We start from the raw sequence: 21138 nt of genomic DNA on the forward strand, positions 1-21138 counted from the left end.
TCAGTTAAAAGTACTATCTAATTTTTGTATAGGTTTTTATGGGTTTTCAAAAAATGAGAGCATTATTCGGTATTCTTTGGGCTACCTCTAACAATGTATAGATTAATAAGGTAGTATTCCTTAGCAAAAATTTTGTATAACTTTTCCCTTTGTGCATTCTGTAGCCTAAATCTGTCATTGTTGGATTAATTAAAGAAATGATTGCCAAATTTCAAGAGGAACTTCCCCTGTATTCTCTGTCATCATCTGACGAGGCACGGCAGGTAGACTTGCTAGCCTATATTGCAAAAATTACTGAAGGTTTGTATTTTTGTTAATAGCGTTATGAGTTTACAGTTTCTCACTAATATCCTTTATTCTCTGCTACTTGATTTCTGTAAATAAATACATGCTTATATATATATACATAATTGTGTTGGATTAAAAAATTCCTATGTATTTATCATAGGGTATTACCATATAGTTCCAATGAATATGTTTTCTTAAAATGTAAAGATTAATTTTATCCTGACAGATAAAATAATTTGTTTTGTTCAAAACCACTTGATAAATATTAATGATCCCAAACCTTTTTCATTATATGTGTATGTAGCTTTTTGCCTCGTTCAGTATATTGGACCAGAGAATCTGTGATTCTCATTGTTTTTCATTGAGGACAAAGGAAAATAACCATGCTTGCAACAATTTAGTAATTTTTAAATATTTTTTTCCTTTTTAGACTAGAGCAGTAAGAGTCACAATTTTTTTCAAAATTATGGAAATCCTATTTTCTTAAAGCTTAAAAAGACATTTTCTTTTAAAAGTGGTAGCTTCTAGCAAAGTATTTAATATGAGATTCCTGTCTTCCTTGCATTTCATTTGTTCAAAAATATTTTTGAATGCTTGTATGGAGTGCCTAGTACCATCTTTTCTGTCCAAGTTATTAAAGTTTGGTATTTTTTTTAATGCTAAAAAGACTTTTGATATTATTTTTAAATTATGATAATCTGCTTTTCTTTTTAGGTGTCTCAGATATAAATTCAAAGAACTGGGCAAATCGTGAGAATAAAACAGTTAATAAAATTACCGTGGTTGGAGGTGGAGAATTGGGAATTGCCTGCACGTTAGCAATTTCAGCCAAAGTACGTAAGCATAGTGGTTATAAATACACGTCATATTGCTACACTTTTAGGCAGTTTCTGTTTTAACACACAGGAAATAATGGCTTCATTTTGTCATGTGGGAAAACCTCATTTTGCCTTAAAATATATTTAGTAAGTTGACAAAAAAATAGCTGAAATCTCTTATTAGTAATGTTGTTTCATAATTAGTAGTTAGACATGGACTAGGCTTTGAAAACCTGGTTTGAACAATGGGCTCATCATCCTCATCCAAGGGAACCTCAGGTTGACACTCATCTGACTTAGTCACAAATGCTTTTGTGTTTTCTGAGTCATGCTGCTTTAATTAAACTCTTATTTAATATAATACTTAATTTAGCTGTTTCTAAAATTAACATTTTTTTAAATTGCTTTTTCTTATGTAATTACTCCACTTTCTGTTAGGATCATAGTTCCTGATTTGATATTTTACAGTGGTCTGAGATATGTCTATTTTTTCATCAATCCTTTTTTACTGGATCTTTTCTATATAAATTATTTTTAGGAAGGCTTAAATCTCCCTCCAGGGAAGAAGGCAATGGCAACCCTGTCCAGTACTCTTGCCTGGAAAATCCCATGGACGGAAGAGCCTGGTAGGCTGCAGTCCATGGGGTCGCTATGAGTCGGACACGACTGAGCGACTTCACTCCCCTTTTCACTTTCATGCATTGGAGGAGGAAATGGCAACCCACTCCAGTATTCTTGCCTGGAGAATCCCAGGGACGGCCGAGCCTGGTGGGCTGCTGTCTATGGGGTTGCACAGAGCCGGACACGACTGAAGCGACTTGGCAGTGGCAGCAGCAGGGAAGTTGAGAAGACCCTCCTGGGCCCAGTGTCGTGGTAATAGCATGTCTGTGTCATTTGAGCAATGTAGCCCAAAATAGACTGGCTCTCCCTTGATATATTTGTTTGGTAGCTGGTATTTGAGTTTCTGTTCTATTAAAATTTGATTGATTGACGTGTAAATTTGTCTCTTTCTATTTAAGATTTACTTATGTCTTGGAGGTAGGTTCTACTTTAGCAAAGAGTGAAATTGTATCCAGGGAACTACAAGATTTTAAAAGCTGACTATTCAGGACAATATATGCTAACTTGTAGCACATTATAGTTTCATTTCCTCCATCCTCCATCTGAATGCACTCTTCCTTCTTAATTGGAATTTGAAATGTTTGCAGATCTTTTGTTACTAAATAGAGTATTTCTATAAACATTGCCTTAGAAGTTGCTTATTTTCTTGTCTGAATTTTTTTTTAGGTGTACAGAATCTCAGAAATAGTACTGTGAGAGAGGGCATGAATAGTTTTTATGGTACTTATTATGTATTGCTAGATTGCTCTTCAGACAGGCAGAAGTAATTTATGCTGCTAATAACAATGTACACATCAACCTCGTTTTGGAATCCCTAACAGAACTGAGTTTTATCGATTTTACTTGCTTTTGGTAAGTGTAGTAAGTGGGCTTCTCTGGTAGCTCAGTTGATAAAGAATCCTCCTGCAATGCAGGAGACCCTGGTTCTATTCCTGGGTCAGGAAGATCCCCTGGAGAAGGGATAGGCTACCTTGTTCTTGAGCTTACCTGGTGGCTCAGATGGTAAAGAATCCACCTGCAATGCGAGAGACCTGGGTCTGAGCCCTGGGTTGGGAAGATCCCCTGGAGGAGGGCATGGCAACCCACTCCAGTATTCTTGCCTGGAGAATCCCCATGGACAGAGGAGCCTGGTGGGCTGCAATCCATGGGATCACAAAGAATTGGACACGACTGAGCGACCCAGCACAGCACAGCACAGCACAGGAAGGCCCCTTAAAGTCATATTTAATGGTTAGAAGTCTCAGTATCAGTATTTGTCTGTGAACTGTCTAGATGGAAAGTTTTTTTCTGTTTTTCCTTTTAAACATTAGTATTCTGAGGAATTCCCTTGCATTCCAGTAGTTAAGACTCTGCACTTCCAATGTAGAGGTACGAGTTTGATCCTTGGCTGGGGAACAAAGATCCCACATGCCCATGCGGCCCAAAAAAAAGCAAAACAAAAGGAAAAAAGTTAATATTTTGATACGAGGTAGAGTATTAAAATAGTGCAACAGTATGCAACTAGTGCAGTAGTAGTCATAATAATGGCAATAACTAACGTTTACTAAATGTCTGCTAGGTACCAGGCACTCATCTAAACACTTGATTCATTTTTATAACAACCTTATGGCTTAGGTACTGTCATTACTGTCGTTTGACAAGTGGAGAAACCAGAGCATAGGGAGGTTACCCAATTTGCCCCAAATCATATTATTAATAAAAGGAGCCAGGGTTTGAGGCTGGGCAGTCTGTTTATGGATCCCGTATTCTAGATCCTTACTCCCCAGTGTGTGGCATTGGCATCATCTGAGATCTTATTAGAAATGCCTAATCTCAGGCCCTCTTCCAGATCTGTGGTTTAAAAATATCCCTCGTGATCAGTGTGCCTCACTGATCTTTTAAATGGTGACCTCTTAAAGGCTGAGAAGCTCTAAGTTAGGAGAGATGCTCAGGTCCTTTACTTTTTGGAAAAAGGACTCTCACAAAGGTAAATTGACTCTCAGGAATTTCTATGCCATCATGTACAGTCAACCCACCATGGCACCCAGGGAGCTGTCTACCGGCATGTGGAGTATTTTCCATGAGATCTCTGGGAGAGAGAACTGCATGATAATTGGTTTTGTTTTAGCTCTATGTCTGTTACCTTTTTTGTTTTCTTTAGAGAATCTTGGCATTAATATTGACTTTCATGCTAGGAATGACCAAATGGTGCTAAAATAACCAAATGCTAAATGACCAATGGTGCTAAAATAGACCAAAAAATCACTCTAGATTCTTTAGAATGGAAGTTATGACAAAACAAACTCAAAAACAACAGCAAACGTATTGAGTGCACCATGTCATCTTTATTACTCATTATCCCATCAAAAGAAACCTGCAATTTGTGACTTTCTGTTTAAACCCTGGTCAGTTTAGTTCAGTCGCTCAGTCGTGTCTGACTCTTCGCAACCCCATGAACCACAGCGCGCCAGGCCTCCCTGTCCATCACCAATTCCCAGAGTCCACCCAAACCCATGTTCATTGAATCGGTGATGCCGTCCAACCACCTCATCCTCTGTCATCCCCTTCTCCTCCTGCCCTCAATCTTTCCCAGGATTAGGGTCTTTTCAAATGAGTCAGCTCTTCGCATCAGGTGGCTAAAGTATTGGAGCTTCAGCTTCAGCATCAGTACACCCAGGAACTGTTCTCCTTTAGGATGGACTGGTTGGATCTCCTTGCAGACCAAGGGACTCTCAAGAGTCTTCTCCAACACCACAGTTCAAAAGCATCAATTCTTCTGTGCTCAGCTTTCTTTATAGCCCAGCTCTCGCATCCATACATGACCACTGGAAAAACCATAGCCTTGAGTAGATGGACCTTTGTTGACAAGTAATGTCTCTGCTTTTTATTTATTTATTTTTTTGTCTCTGCTTTTTAATATGCTGTTTAGGTTGGTCATGATTTTCCTTCCAAGGAGTAAGCGTCTTTTAATTTCATGGCTGCAGTTACCATCTGCAGTGACTTTGGAGCCCAGAAAAATAAAGTCAGCTACTGTTTCCCCATCTATTTGCCATGAAGTGATGGGACCAGATGCCATGATCTTAGTTTTCTGAATGTTGAGCTTTAAGTGGGCTTTTTCACTCTCTTCTTTCACTTTCATCAAAAGGGTTAGACACAGTTTTTAATTAAACCAAAGGATCACATCATTCAAGTGCATGATATTGTTTTCTCGCTTGCATATACCTTTTATCGCTGTTGTGTTACTTCCTTCATAAGAGTACATAAGGCCTATGTATGTTCTTCTTTGGGCTTCTCAGGTGGTGCAGTGGTAAAGAATCCGCCTGCCAATGCAGGAGATGTAACCGATGTAGGTTGGGAAGATCCCCTAGAGTAGGAAATGACAACTTGCTCCAGTATCCTTACCTGAAAAATTCCATGGACAGAGAAGCCTGATGGGCTACAGTCTATGGTGTCACAAAGAGTTGGAGGCCCTGAGCAGACACACACACACACACACACAAACACATTCTTTAGCTCTCATCTCTGAATAAGTTTCAACTGAATAACTGGTCATGTTCAGTGTAATACTGTTCTCTTTCTTTTTGCACTGTCCAGGGCATTGCAGACAAACTGGTCCTTTTAGACTTCTCAGAAGGGACCAAAGGAGGGATGATGGACCTTGACATCTTCAACCTGCCTAATGTGGAGATCAGCAAAGGTCTGGCTGTTCTGCTTCAAAGATTTGTGCCTTGTTTGCCTCTGTATTTGAGTCAGTTTTTTTGTAGACTATATTTTTTAGGGCAGTTTCAGGTTCAGGGTACTGTTGGGCAGAAGGTACAGAGGTTTTCTGTACACCTCCTGCCCTATACATGCACAGGCTCTACGTGGTCAACATCCCCTACCTGAGTCGTACAATTGACAAACGTCCCTGGACACATCATTATCATCCAAAGTCCATAGTTTACGTTAGGATTCACTCTTGTCTGTGTATTCTATGAATGTGGACAAATCAAAGATGTATTACCATTATAGTATCAAACAGTATTTCACTGCCCTAAAAATTCTCTTTGTTTTGCCTGGAGTCCTAGAATTTTAATGCTGAAAGCATCTTAAAGATCACCTAGTCCAAGTCCCTCAGTTTACATATTGGGAAACTAAGATTCATATAAATTAAGGGACTTACCTTAAGTCATAGAGTGATTACAACTAATGATGTTAATAAGAGATAAGCAGATAACATTCATATTGTTTGGAAGGATTTATTCTTGGTATCTGACTCACACCTTAATATAAATTATTTTCTCTAAATGCTTCCTTTTTCATAATATATTGGTTAATAACACTGTTTTTATTTTATTTATTTTTTAGCACTGTTTTTAGGGTTAGACAGATTGGGGTTTGCATACTAGTTTTGCCATTTGCCAGATTATATAATCTCTTGAAGTTCAATCTTATTATCTGTAAAATGGGAATTAATATATACCTCTTGGTATATAGCAAAGTGCTAACCCAAGACTTTTAAAAAAAAAAAATTGAATTCAATAAAAATATATTGTTAAAGTGAATTTAAACAGGAACAAAATGAGAGCTTATATCATTAATAAATGAAATTTAAAATGTTAAAAAGTAGCATTTATTTCCTCTTTTTAATTCAGAAGATTTGCATCTATTTAACTATGTAGTATAGACACATATATATGTAGGTGAATATAAATATGATTGGGGATTAAAATTACTTTATTACTAGGGATGCATGATCAAAAAAATTGGAAGACCATTGAACTAGAGAATTAGTCTCAGAAAACAGATTATAGGTAGAGTCAGGTTATAATATGTTATAATTGCTTAGCTTTCCTTTGCCTTTCCTTAGGCAGGTCTCCAGTCTTCTTAACCATATTTTCCAAGTGAAATATCAAGGCATGTGATTTCACAAGCCTGAATGTACTAAGAACCACAGTGGATCAGAAAAGTTAAAATTGAACCTATAGGTTATAAACATTGGATATAGTAGTTGTGGCAAGTCTCTTGATCCCTGTAAGATACAGTGGATTTATTTTCCTTCTCTGGGAAGAGTACAATAGTTGCCTTAATGATCCTTTTGTAGGATCCTTTGGGGAGCTGAGTGCTGTCTTGTGCCTGCCGTTTCCAGGTCCTGAAGTTCTTAAGGGACCTCTTAACCCTTCCCCATCTCTCCAGGAGAGACTGCTTAGTACATGGACCCTCAAGGTTGTGAGCCCATTTAGGACCTGAGGAAACTGTTTCTTCCTGTGTGTCTCATTAACCATCAGTAACTGTTGTTTCAGGTAATTGAAAGACCACAATCCTTGGAGTAGATATATATAGGATTTGGTGCCTGCCACCAAGTAAGGAGTTTGAATGAACGAGTACCATTTTGGGGTAACTTTCATGTTCCCCTTGTTAATTTTGATTGTATATTCCTGATAACAGTTTAATTACTTTCATATGAAATGATTTAATGTTACTAACATCTCAGATATGTTCTATGATATGGAAAAGCGCATTAATAATTACTGCAAAGTAAACTCATTTTGACATTTTACTAATGCCCCATCATGACAGACATTGATGATCATCCTAGTGTTGTACTTTGCTCTGTTTGGATTTTTTAAGATAGCTGCTAAAATACTTTGGAGAAGGATATACATGTGTGTATATGACCCTGCAAATGTACATACTGTATATACATAAACAAACAGTGTGTGCATAGACTAAATCTGGAGAAATAGTGAGGAACTGTTAAAAGAGTAGTTGCTTTAGGAGTCAGATTGGGGAAACTGGTTCTGCACTTGTTTTTTGCACGTAATATTTTTATCCCCTTTTTTTCTATTGTGCTAAAATACATATGCGTAAACTTACATTAGTGACAGTGGGCACTTTCATGGTGTTGTGCAACCATCACCACTATCTAGTTCCAGAACATTTTTCTCACCCCCGAAGGAAACCCTCCATACCTTAAGCAAGCACTCCCCTATTTTCCCTCTCCCCAAGGCCTGGGCAATCACTGACCTGTTCTGTGGATTTGCCTTTTCTGGATATTTCATATGAATGGAATTATATAGCATGTGACCTTTTGTGCCCGGCTTTTTTCACTTAGGATGATGTTTTCAGGATTCGTCCATATTGTAGCGTGTATCAGTGCATCTCGCCTTTTTGTGGCTGAATAATATTCTGTGGTGTGGACGTGCCGCATTTTATTTGTTTATCAGTTGCTATACATTTGGGTTGTATCGTTTTGCTATTGTGAGTAGTGCTGCTATGAGCATGTATGTACAAGTATTTGTTTGAACACCTCTTTTCAGTTCCTTTAGGGATGTCCCCAGAAGTGGAATTACTGGGTCATACGGCAATTCTGTGTTAAAGTTATTGATGAATTTATAGTATCATTTTGAAGATCATTATTAACAGCACATAGAGATCTAAATACCTGTATTTCTTTGAACAGCTTCTTAATAATACTCCATCATATGGATGAGTATCTCCTCTTGGTAGACATTTAATTTTTTTGTTTGTTTGTTTGGTTTTTGGTGATTACAAATGAAGCTACAGAGAACACTGTAATGTAAAAATCTTTGTGTATTTCTCTACCCAATAGGATAAAGTAGAACTACTGGGTCAAAAGTTGTTTCTATTTATGTTAAGTAAAATTTTTCTTTAATTTTGGCTATGCCTTGAGGCATGTAGGATATTAGTTCCCAGACCAGGGATTCAGTGCTTACCCCCTGCAGTGGAAGCACAGAGAGTCCTAACCACTGGTCTGCCAGGGAATTCACAAAAGGTGTTTTTTAAAATATATATTTTTGAGTTGTACTAATTTATACTCTCGCCAGCAGTTTAAGAAGGTTCCTGTTTCCTTCTTGCTGATTTCTTTTATATTAAACAGAGCTAATAGAATAATTATCCTATGATATTATTTTGATCATGTCATTTCCTGGCTGCAAACACTATTATGTTGGTCTCTTATCTCTTAATAATAATTATAGATGCCATGTTTTTTCAGGGAATCAGTAATGTATTCTAGCTAATTTACATGTATTCATATCCCATTACTGCTCTTAGTTTATTTTATAGATTGCTCAGAGAGATTGTGGCTTTAGTCACACTGGCATTTCAAATAAGTTTGTTACCAATTTTTTATGATTCATTCCAGAAATAGTCTCTGCATACATGAGCAAAAATGTGTGTAAGGGTAATTCTGTGCCTGGAGAAAAAAATGTTCAGTAGTTGAATATTGTAAGTTGTTGCTGACATACAGAACAAAGTAAAATTTGTTCAGTATTCAGTGGGTTATAGGTTGATCACTTGTATGAAAATCACCTGTGTGCTTTTTAAACTTACAGAAGCCTGGAGTCCACCCCAGGCCTATGGAGAGAGTAAAAGGCTTTGAAGCAGGAAGCCTTTCTTGCACTTGGTATTGCTCTGTTTACTTCAGAGTCATCCTTGACGGTGAGGGCATTTCCATCATTTGAAGTAGAGGAAGCTACAGGAGGAAAAGAAAAGAAAAATGCTGGCAAGATAGGTTGGGGCCTGTCTTGGTTGTAGGGTCATAGTTCAACTGTTCACTGATATTCAATAATATGGACAGGCACCCTCATCCTTCCAAATATAAATTTCCTTCCATTTTATGAGAGTATAGGACTGAGTTTCTAAATATAGCATAATGTTTAACAGCAATCTGAAGCCAGATTGCCTGGGCTTGAATTCTGACTCTGCTATTTACTAGCTTTATAACTTTGAGCAAGTTACTAAACTTCTCTATGCCTCAGACTCCTCATCTATAAAATGGGGATGATATGGACCCCACAGTGTGTTGTGGATTACATTAAATGAGTATGTACATGTCAAGGTCTTAGAGCAGTACCTGGCACATAGAAGTGGTATGGAAGTGTTAACTATATGCCTTTCACTTCTCATGTCTTCCAGTACTGAGATTTAGACTCATCACCAGGTTTTTCCTCTGAGCATTAGAACATAGGAATTAAGAGTACTCATGAAGAAACATAATTAAAATCTAGGACTTCAGTTTTTTGGATCTCTACCCCCACGATTATGTCAGAATATGAACTAAAATTGGATAATGCATCTCACAGACACATTGCACACAGGTTCCCTTCTTCAACTTGTTTAGAAAAATGGCCTTAAGAGGTTTAAGTAAGACTGTAAACCCTGGAATCTACTCATTGTCTCACTCGGATGCTAATAAAGATTTATACGTGTTGACTGAACTGGTATCTCTCTAGCTAGTTTATTATTTTTCTGCTGTTTCTGATGCTGACAATTCTGGCCACTGTTTTGGCATGTACTTACTGCAAGACAATGCTTCCCTGGTGGCCCAGAGAGTAAAGCGCTGCCTGCAGTGCGGGAGACCTGGGTTTGATCCCTAGGTCGGGAAAATCCCCTGGAGAAGGAAATGGCAACCCACTCCAGTACGCTTGCCTGGGAAATCCCATGGACAGAGGAGCCTGGTGGGCTACAGTCCATGGGGTTGCAAAGAGTTGGACAAGACTGAGTGACTTCAGTTTCAGTTTACTGCAAGACATACTGTGTAATAGAAAGTAATGCAGTTGTAAAATAGCTTAAGTGTGCATAAGGATCAGAGGCATGAATTCTGAACTGCTTTTCCTACATCATAACAGTTGCTTATATGTAAGTCCCATTAGAAGAACCTAAAACCAAGATACTGGGCTTCAAAGTAAGAAAAAGTAGCAAATGAGCCAACACTATTTAAAGATTTTCAAATCATTTTTTTCCTCTTTGGAGTAGAATCCTTAATAAATAAAGCAGATAGAAGCAGCACTGCACTGCTTGCAGAGGTCAAAGTAAATAGCATGAAGCTGTGCCTGCCAGCCATCTTTCCACTTTTTACTCTTCCTGCATGGTCTCTGAGTCACTTTCAAGGAACTCTAGGACTCCCAAACTTAACAGTTTAAAAATCAGTGATGTAAGTGATTATAGGTGCATTCTGCCTATAGCATATATTAATTTTTTCTAAGAAAATTGTGAATTATATAAAAACCCAAATTCCTGCTTGTAAAGTCTGGATCCTGTCATTTATTTTATCTTTTCTGCTCTTTCCTCCCTTGGGATACACTGTTGCTTCTAATTCTCTTTCTGGAACAGATCTCAGCATTTTCATCCTTCCTACCGAGATGGGGTTGATCTGGAAGCAACTGCTAAAAGCTGTGTGATTGCAGAAAAGAAAAACCTGATCATCATGAACAAGAACTTGGTTAAAACCTTTATCTTGAGCTCAGACTGTTTCTTTTTATTCATTAGATTTGTCTGCCTCTGCTCATTCCAAGGTGGTGATCTTCACAGTCAACTCTCTGGGTAGTTCTCAGTCCTACCTTGATGTGGTACAGAGCAATGTGGACATGTTCAGAGCCCTTGTCCCAGCTCTGGGACATTATAGTCAGCACGGTATCCTGCTCGTTGCATCTCAACCAGGTATAAGGGTTTATTCTAAATGAATTTGATGGCCCAGTGCCTCAGTAGAATTGCCATTTCTGATAAAAGTCATAATACAGGGTTATAAAGGGACAGCTGGAGTATTCAGTTAAGTTGCTCTTTTGATGAACAAGGCAGCACTTTCCACATCCTGTCAGCCAGTTACTACTACTGACTGGCATTAACTAGAAGGTTACAACTTACAATTTTTTATGCAGTACTGCTTTTAATATGTTAGCCATGCCTCTCACAGTGAGAAAACAAATGCCCAAGATGCAATATCTTATAGGAAAGATCTTTTATTAACTCAGAAGTGTCATAAGATGCTAGTGAGCATGCCAGAGTGATTTTTTAACATTTTTTATTTTAAATTGTTTCTCAAATTACTTGAGAAATTTTTTCAAAGGATTAGATGGTACTGGACTCAAATAGGTGAACAGATTTTTTTTTTTTTAATGTTCCCAATAGAGGAGTATGATAGGCATTTCATTTGTTTTCTTACAGTAATTGATTGAAAGACGTTGGTCTTAAATTTCTGACATCTTTTTGGCACAGAATAAAAAAATAGTTGTTTTTGTTGATAATGCTGTACTACATGGTAGTGGTGTATGAATCAGTATTTTAATTTCAAGGAAGAAATTCACCTTAAGCTAGATGTAAAAGAGAACTTGATCAATGAAAAAAATTATCTTCTGGTTTTCTATACCCAGTCTTCATCTTTCATCCTTAACTGCTCTAGGACACGATCTGTTTTCCACTCTTAAAAATTTATATTTAATACAAAATTATATAAAATGATGCTGAATACTGGTTAGTTGTTTTTAATTGTTAATCAAAATAAATTTATATGCTATATGATAAAAATAAATAATGCTTCATACTGCATTTAAGACCTAAGAAGAATATATACAAGTTTTGATAGACTTATTAAAATATTTTGTTTAGGAACTAGGCTAGAAGTATATTTTAAAAAATAATTTATATTTTCACCTTGCATGTAATATTTAGTGGAAATCATGACCTATGTGACTTGGAAACTGAGTGCATTTCCTGCAAACCGAGTGATTGGAATTGGGTGCAATCTGGATTCACAGAGATTACAATATATTATTACAAATGTCTTGAAGGCACAGACTTCAGGAAAAGAAGTATGGGTTATTGGTGAACAGGGAGAAGACAAAGGTAAGAAATACATGTTTATTAGTTACGTATATTGATAATCTACATCACCAGAGGCCATGGTATGCATATATGCACAGATCTGGGGACTCCAGTTGTGGAGCCTAGTTGGTTTTCCTTCCACATTTGAGTGCCTTTTGTGTGTGGGGCCCTGTATTGTGAATAAACTCTACAAATGTGTCATTCTAATTGTATTTACTTTTCTGTAAATAAAAGGCAAGATTCCTTAGGTTATATATTTTTATATTTTGTATTTGAATTTCAGCATCCAGGATGAATTTAAAAGTTTAATTTTCTGGAGAGCAACATTTAAATAAACCCTAAAGCATACATAGGTCTTCCTTGGTGGCTCAGACAGTAAAGAATCTGCCTGCAATGCAGGAGACCCAGGTTCAATCGCTGGATCTGAAAGATCCCCTGGAAGAGGGCATGGCAACCCACTCTAGCATTCTTTCCTGGAAAATCCCATGGATAGAAGAGCCTGGCGGGCTACAGTCCATGGTGTCACAAAGAGTCAGACATGACTGAGCGACTGTTACACACACACACAGCATGTACAGAACTCTTTCCTTTACTTTCCCATCCTAACAGTCTTGCTTACCTTTCCTAAGTCCAGACTTTCTCCCTAGGTGCATACCTCTTTCTCTTTCTCACCTTTTAAACAGAATATCACTCTATTTACCCTTCAGGCCCCTCTTTTTTTTCTTTTAACCAGCTACTTGCTTTATTCTCTGTCCCTACCATAGAAACCATTCATAAAATCGAGTCCCCCTGGATTTGAAAGCCCTTTTTCCTGTCCCATAAAATTGCTTTCCCTATTTAATTCAGTAACCTCTTTTTTCTTTATTATTTCTCTCATGAAGTAAAGTCAGGTTGGTCTCGTGATAAAAGTGCTTTTTCCTGAGTTTGCTCATTTTTACTCATTTTAAACAAGTATATTTGGTCACTACTGTAAGATGTCAGTGTGATTCAGAAGAGGCACAGAGCAAAGCCTCTTCCTTCACCTTTCTTAAAAATTATTCCAGGGACTTCCCTGGTGGTCCAGTGGTGAAGACTTTGCCTTCTAGTGCAGAGAGTTGGGTTCAGTCCCTCGTCGGGGAGCTGAGATCCCACGTGCCTGGGGCCAGAAAACCAAAACATGAAATAGAAGCAATCTTGTAAGAAATTAAATAAAGATTTTTTGATTGGTCCACATCAAAAAATCTTTTAAAAAATGATTTTAGAGCAATAAGAAAAATTTTTTAATAAAGCTATTTTGGCTGATGTTAAAAGTATAGGATACTCTCTTGATTAAGGGCCAGAATGAATATATTTTAGACTTACAGTGCTTAGACACTTATGAGTGAACATTTAACATGGGTTGAAATGACTGGAGAAAATTCTATGCAGGCCATCATTGAACTGCACTTTGGAAGAATGAATAGAATTCAAATAAATAGGCAAAGAGTGAAAGAGACATTCCAGGAATGGGAAAACATTCAAAGGCACACACTTAGGTATGGCATATTCATGGGATAAAAAAATATAGACTGGTTGTTGCAGAGTTTCAACCAGATGAGCTTGGTTGATAACTCATTGGTAACTCCTTTTGGAGGTATTTTTTTCTTGAATACCTGATAAAGGGTTGGAAAGATTATCAGGCAGAGGGGAACTATTAAAGGTATTTGAGCATGCGAGTGATATGTTGAAAAGGTAATCTGGAGGGAATTAATCATTACTTCCTCATTTAAAGTGTGTTGTTGTTATTGTTGTTCCAGTTGCTAAGTCGTGGCTGACTCTTAAAGTGTATCATTACTACTTTATTCATCCTATAGGTGCTGAGGGGTAGAGCACAATGTAGAAAAGAACTTCTCTGCCTGTGAGGAAGTGATCTTTTAACTCAAGAACTGGAGGAAGATTTAAAATCTGTATAAATGTGCACTGGCTACCTAGAAAGTTCAATGCTAGAAAGACTCAGGCAATAGAATAAACCTTTATAAAACCTGACTGCGTGATTCAAGCAGACATAGCTTTTCGGGCTCAAAATGCTTACTGACACTAAAGACTAATCAATAGAATGAGAAAAGGGGAGCAAACAAGAACTTGGAGCAGATGTATTTGAGTAACATGTCTAGGGATTCAAATAAACCCAGGACCCCAAATGTTACTATTGCCATTTGAGTTCTGGTCCATGTTAATCTCTTGCTTGTCTGATAATTGTGAATCTCCCAGTTAAGTTGCTCTTTTCCCTTCAGTGTACCCTGTAAATGATGCCAAATTAATAATGACATTAGCTAAAACTTACAGGGTTTGCAGTATGTTTCATGTATTAATTCAGTCTTCCTAAATCACATTCCTCTTTTCAAAAACTTTCACAGGCTTCCTCTGACCAAATCATTAAATTCTTTTACTTGCCATTCAAGTAGTCCTGAAATACAGCCCTAATCTTCTTTCCCAGTTATAGTTGTGGAGGCAGTCATGTTGTTAGAGAGCTGAAAGCCACTCAAAGGGTCATCAATTACAGTTTGTGGTAGGGAGTCAGCAATGAATGCGGGAATAGTAGGAGTGACTGCTCCAAGAGCCTTTTCAGGTCAAAGGACTAAAACCAGGTCTTGTGCATCTCGGCCCTGCCCCACAGCTTTGCTTCAGCCATAGGGATCTTTGCCCATTGTGTTTACTTTTATCATAATCTCTTCTCCTTCTCACTCAGCATATTCAAATCTTATTCTTCAAGGTCTCAGTTAAGTCCCTCTTACTTAACGCTTTGAAGTTTTTCCTGATCACATCATGGCACAGATTCCTTCATTCCTTTGAGTTAAAAGCTTTTGCTAAAAAAAAAAAAGCTTTTGCTAGCTAAATGTAATTAACCATATATTGTCTCAATATATTTATTCTTTTGTAAAGTTGCTGTTTATTCTGATCCAATTTGAATTTTGTCTGTGTACCTCCTCCTTATTGAAAGTGTAAATTATTAAGCTGTTCTTTTGTTGAAAAAGTTGTACATTCACATAGCAAAACAATTAAATAGTACAAAAAGATAATGTAGTGAAAAATGTCTCCCTTCTATGCCAGACACCTAGTCCCTCTCTCTAGAAGCAATGCCACCTTTTAGAAATGTTCTGTGTAAGGACAAGCATATGAAATATATATCATACGTCATTCTTCACCTTGCCTTCTTTCTAATTGTTATGACTTGGGAATGACTGCATAATAACATATATAGATATGATTCATTCTTTTTAAGTACTGGAATACCAAAATGTTACCAGTCCCCTAAATTATAATTTTTGAATTGATAAGAACATTTTACATTATGGTTATATGAATATCTGAAATTGTAAAGAGAAGATAAAGGATGGTGTGACTCGATGAGTAAACCTAAGGCACTTTGCTGACTGCTGTTGGAGCTACATAAGTGAATAAAGACCCTGTCTTTAGGCGGGTTAGAGACTGATACAGAAAGTGACCAAAATAGGCAGTATTGATGAGCCATAAGAGAGGTCCAAGAGAAGTAGGGTTAAAAAAAAGCACAAGGAACTGGGCTTCCCTGGTGGTCTAGTGGTTAAGAATCTGCCTTGCAATGCAAGGCACCCCAGTTCCATCCCTGGTCCAGGAAGATTCCACATTCCTTGGAGCAACTGAGCCTGAGAACTGCAACTACTGAAGCCCTTGCGCCTAGAGCCCATGCACCGCAGGAAGAGTAGCCCCCACTCCCTGCAACTAGAGAAGGCCTCCATGCAGCAGCCAAGACCCACCACAGCCAGAAAATAAAGACATCAATCTTTTTTTTTTTAAAGTACAAGGAATGGAACTCTCAAGTAGGAACTAGAAATAGATGTAGATGGATGTGAATTGAGATTACTTAAGTATAATTGAGAATTTATATATATTGTATATATTTGTTTTAAAACATAGTTGACCAAACATTCATGAATCCATACTCAATTAAGAACATTATGAATGCCAGTGAAGCTACTTATGTACTCCACAACCCATCTCCCTATGTCTAGTCTTGTCTCATGTTCATGCCCAGTCGTGTCTGAGTCTTTGTGAGCCCATGGACTGTAGCCCACCAGGCTCCTCTGTCCATGGAATTTTCCAGGAGACTGGAATGGGTTGCCATTTTCTCCTTCAGGGGATCTTCCCAATCCAGGGATTGAACCTGCATCTCCTGCATTACAGGCGGATTCTTTACCACTGAGCCTTGGACTGCTGTCAGAGCACTTCTTATCATGTCTTCTACTTTGTTTCAGAAATAATTACATCCACTGATTGGTGGGTTTCCCTGGTGGCTCAGATGGTAAAGAATCTGCCTGCGATGCAGGAGATCAGGGTTCCATCCCTGAGTTGGGAAGATCCTCTCTGGAGTAGGGAATGGCTACTCCCTCTAGTATTCTTGGGTTTCCCAGGTGGTGCTAGCAGTAAAGAACCTGCATCTGCCAATGCAGGAGACAAGAGATGCTGGTTCAATCCCTGGGTTGGGAAGATCTCCTGGAGAAGGGCATGGCTTACTCACTCCAGTGTTCCTGCCTGGAGAATCTAATGGACAGAGGAGCCTGGTGGGCTCCAGCCCATATGGCTGCAAAGAGTTGGACACTGAAGTGACTTAGCAGGCATGAATGCACTGATAGGCAGTCTTCCCTTGGGTTAGAGGCTCCCTCTGCTGGTTTTCCTCTGCGGGGCTTCCCTGGTGGCTTAGACACCAGGGAATCCACCTGCAATGTGGGAGAACCTGGGTTCCACTCCTGGGTTGGGAAGACCTGCTGGAGAAGGGAATGGCTACCCACTCCACTGTTTTTGGTCTGGAGAATTCCATGGACAGAGGAGTCTGGCAGGCTATAGTCCATGGGGTCACAAAGAGTCAGACATGACTGAGCGACTCACTTTCTGCTGGTTTCATGTGTAGACACCAGTTGGTTATGTCTTTGTATTGGTGACACCATAGCAAAATTAGAATTATTTTTTTATTGAGTGCTTAGTGTGTGTATTAAATGTTTTGTAATCTCATTTAAAATTTAAAAACACCCCAAAAAGGAGGTGGTGGTTTTTTCCAAATCAATATACAAGGAAGCTTAAGACTCAGTGAGTTTAACAACTTGTCCAAGGTTACACATATAGTAAGGGCAGAACTGAGATTTGAACCCTGGGTCTGACTGCAAAACTGTACTTTTTCTTGTGGTGACTTAATTAGATAATTTCTCTTAAGCCGTTAGTATAGTGTCTGGCACAGATAAACACTCAGTAAATGGTAGCTGTTATGACAGTGATCAAGATGGAAAGATGGTGAGGAAGAGAAAATTGGCAAAGGGACATGGAAAACTACACTTTGAAATAGGCAACATTAAGATTTAGAAACAGTTATAAGAATAACATGTGTAAGTAAAATTATTCTCTTTAGTTATTTCCTCTACAAATGACAATTACAGCATGACATGGGGAAGAATTCCCTGACATGTAAGACCCTTCAGGATCTGTTTCCTGCTTCCTTCCCGAGCCTCATCTTCTGCCGTCCTGACAAGCAGTTTATGCTAGTCACATGATCAGCTTGCAGCTTCCTGAGGGGCTCATGCGCTCTCAAGCTTCCTTGCCTTTGCACCTGATACTTCCTTTCCCTGAACATTCATTCATTTGGCTAAGTCCTGCTCATCCTTCAGGACTGGGCTTGAGTGCCACCTCTCCCAGGAAGCCTTCCTTATTTCTCCAGGTTAAGTAAGTTCATGCCTCTATTATACTCCTTATCACAGGTGTTACAATTGCATGTTCACCTATCTTCACCCCACCAGACTGTAAACTCCTTGAACTTGGAATGGCCTCAGTAAATATGTTTTGAAGTGAATGAATGATCTTGATACCAACTTTTTGTAACCATAGGCCATTGCTATGCTCCACCAAGTTAATTACAACATGTGATTTGGAGCTGCTGTTTTTAGCTGTGATAGTGAAATCATGTAAAGTGCAGGTAACTCCTTCAAGTGGTGTTTTAGAAATCCAGGGACTGGACCTCAAAACAGTGTTAGCTCTTCTGCTGTGTGCATCAGTCTTACCTAAGGGGTAGGTGTTATGTGTAATGGAAAAAAAAATATCCCATGGTCATTTTTTATTAAAATTTTTGGGACCAGAGGATTACTATTCTTAAGGAATAGAACCAGAAAGATAAGGATTGATTAGATGCAATATTTGAAAGGGATCCTTAAACTAGGATAAATATACACTTAGGAAGTGTGAACGGTTGGGCAATAAGTGAACAAAAAATGAAATAATTAAGTCTATCTAAACTTAACTGAAAATCCTAATGACTGTGTCAGAAGCAAATTTGAATATAGTGAAGCTTTCTCCATCTCTCTGAACATTGTTTTCTCATGGCTCTTAAAAGTCTAAATTCAGAGAGGAAAGATGAAACATGTGATTATGTTTGTAATAATAGCAATAATACTCATAATTAAATTCCAGACTTCTTGGTGTCCTTTCTTTTCCCATACCTACCTTTCCCTTTTTATTTATTTTCCTAAAGTCTGTAAATGCTTGTTCATCTAGCAGACATTTCCCTGCAATTTTCTATTGTGAATATACTAATAATCTACCAAAGTTGTTTTTAGAAAATATTTCATGTATAGTCCTATTCAAGTGAAACATTAAAAAAAAGACTGTTATTAATTTCTCCACATGCATTTGTATTGTTCATGTAACAATTTTTGATTTTGCTTTTTTTACTTAGTATAAGAACTTCTATGACCTTCAGTGGTTGTCATTGACATAGACATTGATGCTGAGGTTTTTGTTTTTGTTTTAATCTTACTTAATCGAACCAGAGATGCTCAAGTGTCTGCCTGGAAGCTGCTACATTCCTTGAGGACTTTTGAGGATCTGCCACAAATCATCCAGTCTGTTACAGTGAAAGGGGTAGTCCTCAAGAGTTTGCCGTGGTACTGCTGTGAACTTCATTTCTATCAGGGAATAATGATTTCCCCTTCACTTCAGCCTTCCAAATGTCCTGAATTCTTCTCATAGGAAAATCTTTGTAAAGTCAAAGCCGTAATCATCTTCTCCCAAAAAGGGGAGATACAAAATCCCATATGCCATTCTATTCATCTCAATAGTGTTCATTTCTTTTCTAGCTCAATCATTCTCTGTCTTGGGGAAACTTAAAGATCTAAACTGCAATCTCTAGTGACCCCATTAACATTAAATAATAAGGGAACCATAGAGAAAGATGAAAACTGATTTTTAATATCTATAAATATATATGTGTATAAAAGCAAAAAAAACTTCTAAAACTTTTCCATGTTTTCCAATTTAACCGTTCCAAGTATGTTTTCCTCTTTGTTTAATATAATTACGGATTGAGTGTGAGGTCGATTCTGTATTACCGCTTGTGCATTCTTTCATTTGGTAGAGAATCGGTGCCAGAGGACAGACACAGAAGGACACATGATCCCTGCCCCCCGGAATCTTACAGTCAGTTTGAGGAAGGAGGGTGTCCTTTGTTGTTGATGCTGAGAAATCACTAATTGGCCTCATTTTTAATGCAGTTTAGAAGAGCTGTGGGAATTCTCTGGCAGTCCAGTGGTTAGGGCTTGACACTTTACTGCCGGGGCCTGGTTTCAGTCCCTGGTCAGGGAACTAAGATCCTACAAGCTGCACGGTGCAGCAAAAAAAATAAAACAAGAAAAAGAAGACTTGTTAAGTGTAAAATATGTCTTACATATCTGAATGTATTTCTATTTTGCCTACCCAAAGATTTGTATCAAAGAATGTCTTCACAGTGATGAGAAATCAATGACTATTAAAAAGGTTTCAGAGTGTTACTTTAAATTTTGTATTAAAGTATGGTATAAATATCTATTTCACATGTATAGCTTTGAGTTTTTAAATTGATTTGATAAATGGTGTAGTGAGAGGAAATGGAAAACCCAGATATACTCTTAGAAAACAGGACCCTGCTCTCTAACAGTCGTGGAGTCTCGTCCAGAGTGTGTGCGCTTAGTTGCTCAATCGTATCTGGCTCTCTGCGATCCCGTGGACTGTAGCCCACCAGGCTCTTCTGTCCATGGAGATTCTCCAGGCAAGAACACTAGAGTGGGTTGCCATGCCCTCCTCCAGGGGATCTTCCCAACCCAGGGAGCGAACCTAGGTCTCGCGCATTGCAGGCAGATTCTTGACCACCTGAGTCACCAGAGAAGCCCAGGAATACTGGAGTGTGTAGCCTATTCCTTTTCCAGGGGATCGTCCCGACCCAGGAATCAAACAGGGATCTCCTGCACTGCAGGCAAATTCTTTACCAGCTGAGCTACCAGGGAAGCTGTAGGAGACCAAATTATTCGTCATCTGGTGATAGAAATTAGTCTGTGTGGTTCCCAGGGGAGCAAATGCCAAGGGCTTACAGCATGTGGGAGCCTATTCTACACTGCCTGCTGAGAAAGTCTTTCTACTCAGTCAGTAAAATGGCCCAGTGTTGTTGAGAGAGAACAGGTAACGGGCTGCAAGTAGACTCTGGGATCATGTTTTGAGGGAACTACGGCTCCATGTCTTCTCACCCCAGGCAGTCAGTACAGCACAGTTAGTGCCGCCAGTGGAAGTATGTAACTATCCAGAAGGGGGGAAATATTCATGAAGTTTGATATAGGTACCCTTGACTGCAAATGATCCTTTATCACATTACTCCTAAGAGAGTTATTGACAAGATAATAATCAATTTTTCATTTAATTTTTAGTGCCCATATGGAGTGGCCAAGAGGAAGTAACAAATCATGACTCTCAGATGCAGCTGTCCAATAGGTAACGCTGAATGTAGATTTGCATGTATCCAACTAAAAACCATATAATTCATAGC

The 21138-nt window shown here is 38.3% G+C and overlaps 1 protein-coding gene across 5 annotated transcripts in view; it reads left to right on the forward strand.

Moving 5' to 3' along the window:
• UEVLD (UEV and lactate/malate dehyrogenase domains) overlaps window positions 1-21138 on the forward strand; it is a 63927-nt gene that overhangs the window by 36233 nt on the left and 6556 nt on the right. For 4 of the 5 annotated variants that reach the window (XM_020893546.2, XM_020893547.2, XM_020893548.2 and 1 more), the window contains 6 exons: window positions 165-300; window positions 1003-1121; window positions 5301-5403; window positions 10980-11150; window positions 12159-12332; window positions 21020-21083. In XM_020893546.2, the coding sequence (XP_020749205.2) occupies window positions 165-300; window positions 1003-1121; window positions 5301-5403; window positions 10980-11150; window positions 12159-12332; window positions 21020-21083 (767 nt within the window). Of the gene's footprint in view, window positions 1-164; window positions 301-1002; window positions 1122-5300; window positions 5404-10979; window positions 11151-12158; window positions 12333-21019; window positions 21084-21138 lie in introns of those variants that run through there. The other variant, XM_070457307.1, reaches the window with a different exon arrangement.

This window comes from Odocoileus virginianus, chromosome 28 (genome assembly GCF_023699985.2).
Source record: "Odocoileus virginianus isolate 20LAN1187 ecotype Illinois chromosome 28, Ovbor_1.2, whole genome shotgun sequence".
Taxonomy (NCBI): Eukaryota; Metazoa; Chordata; class Mammalia; order Artiodactyla; family Cervidae; genus Odocoileus; species Odocoileus virginianus.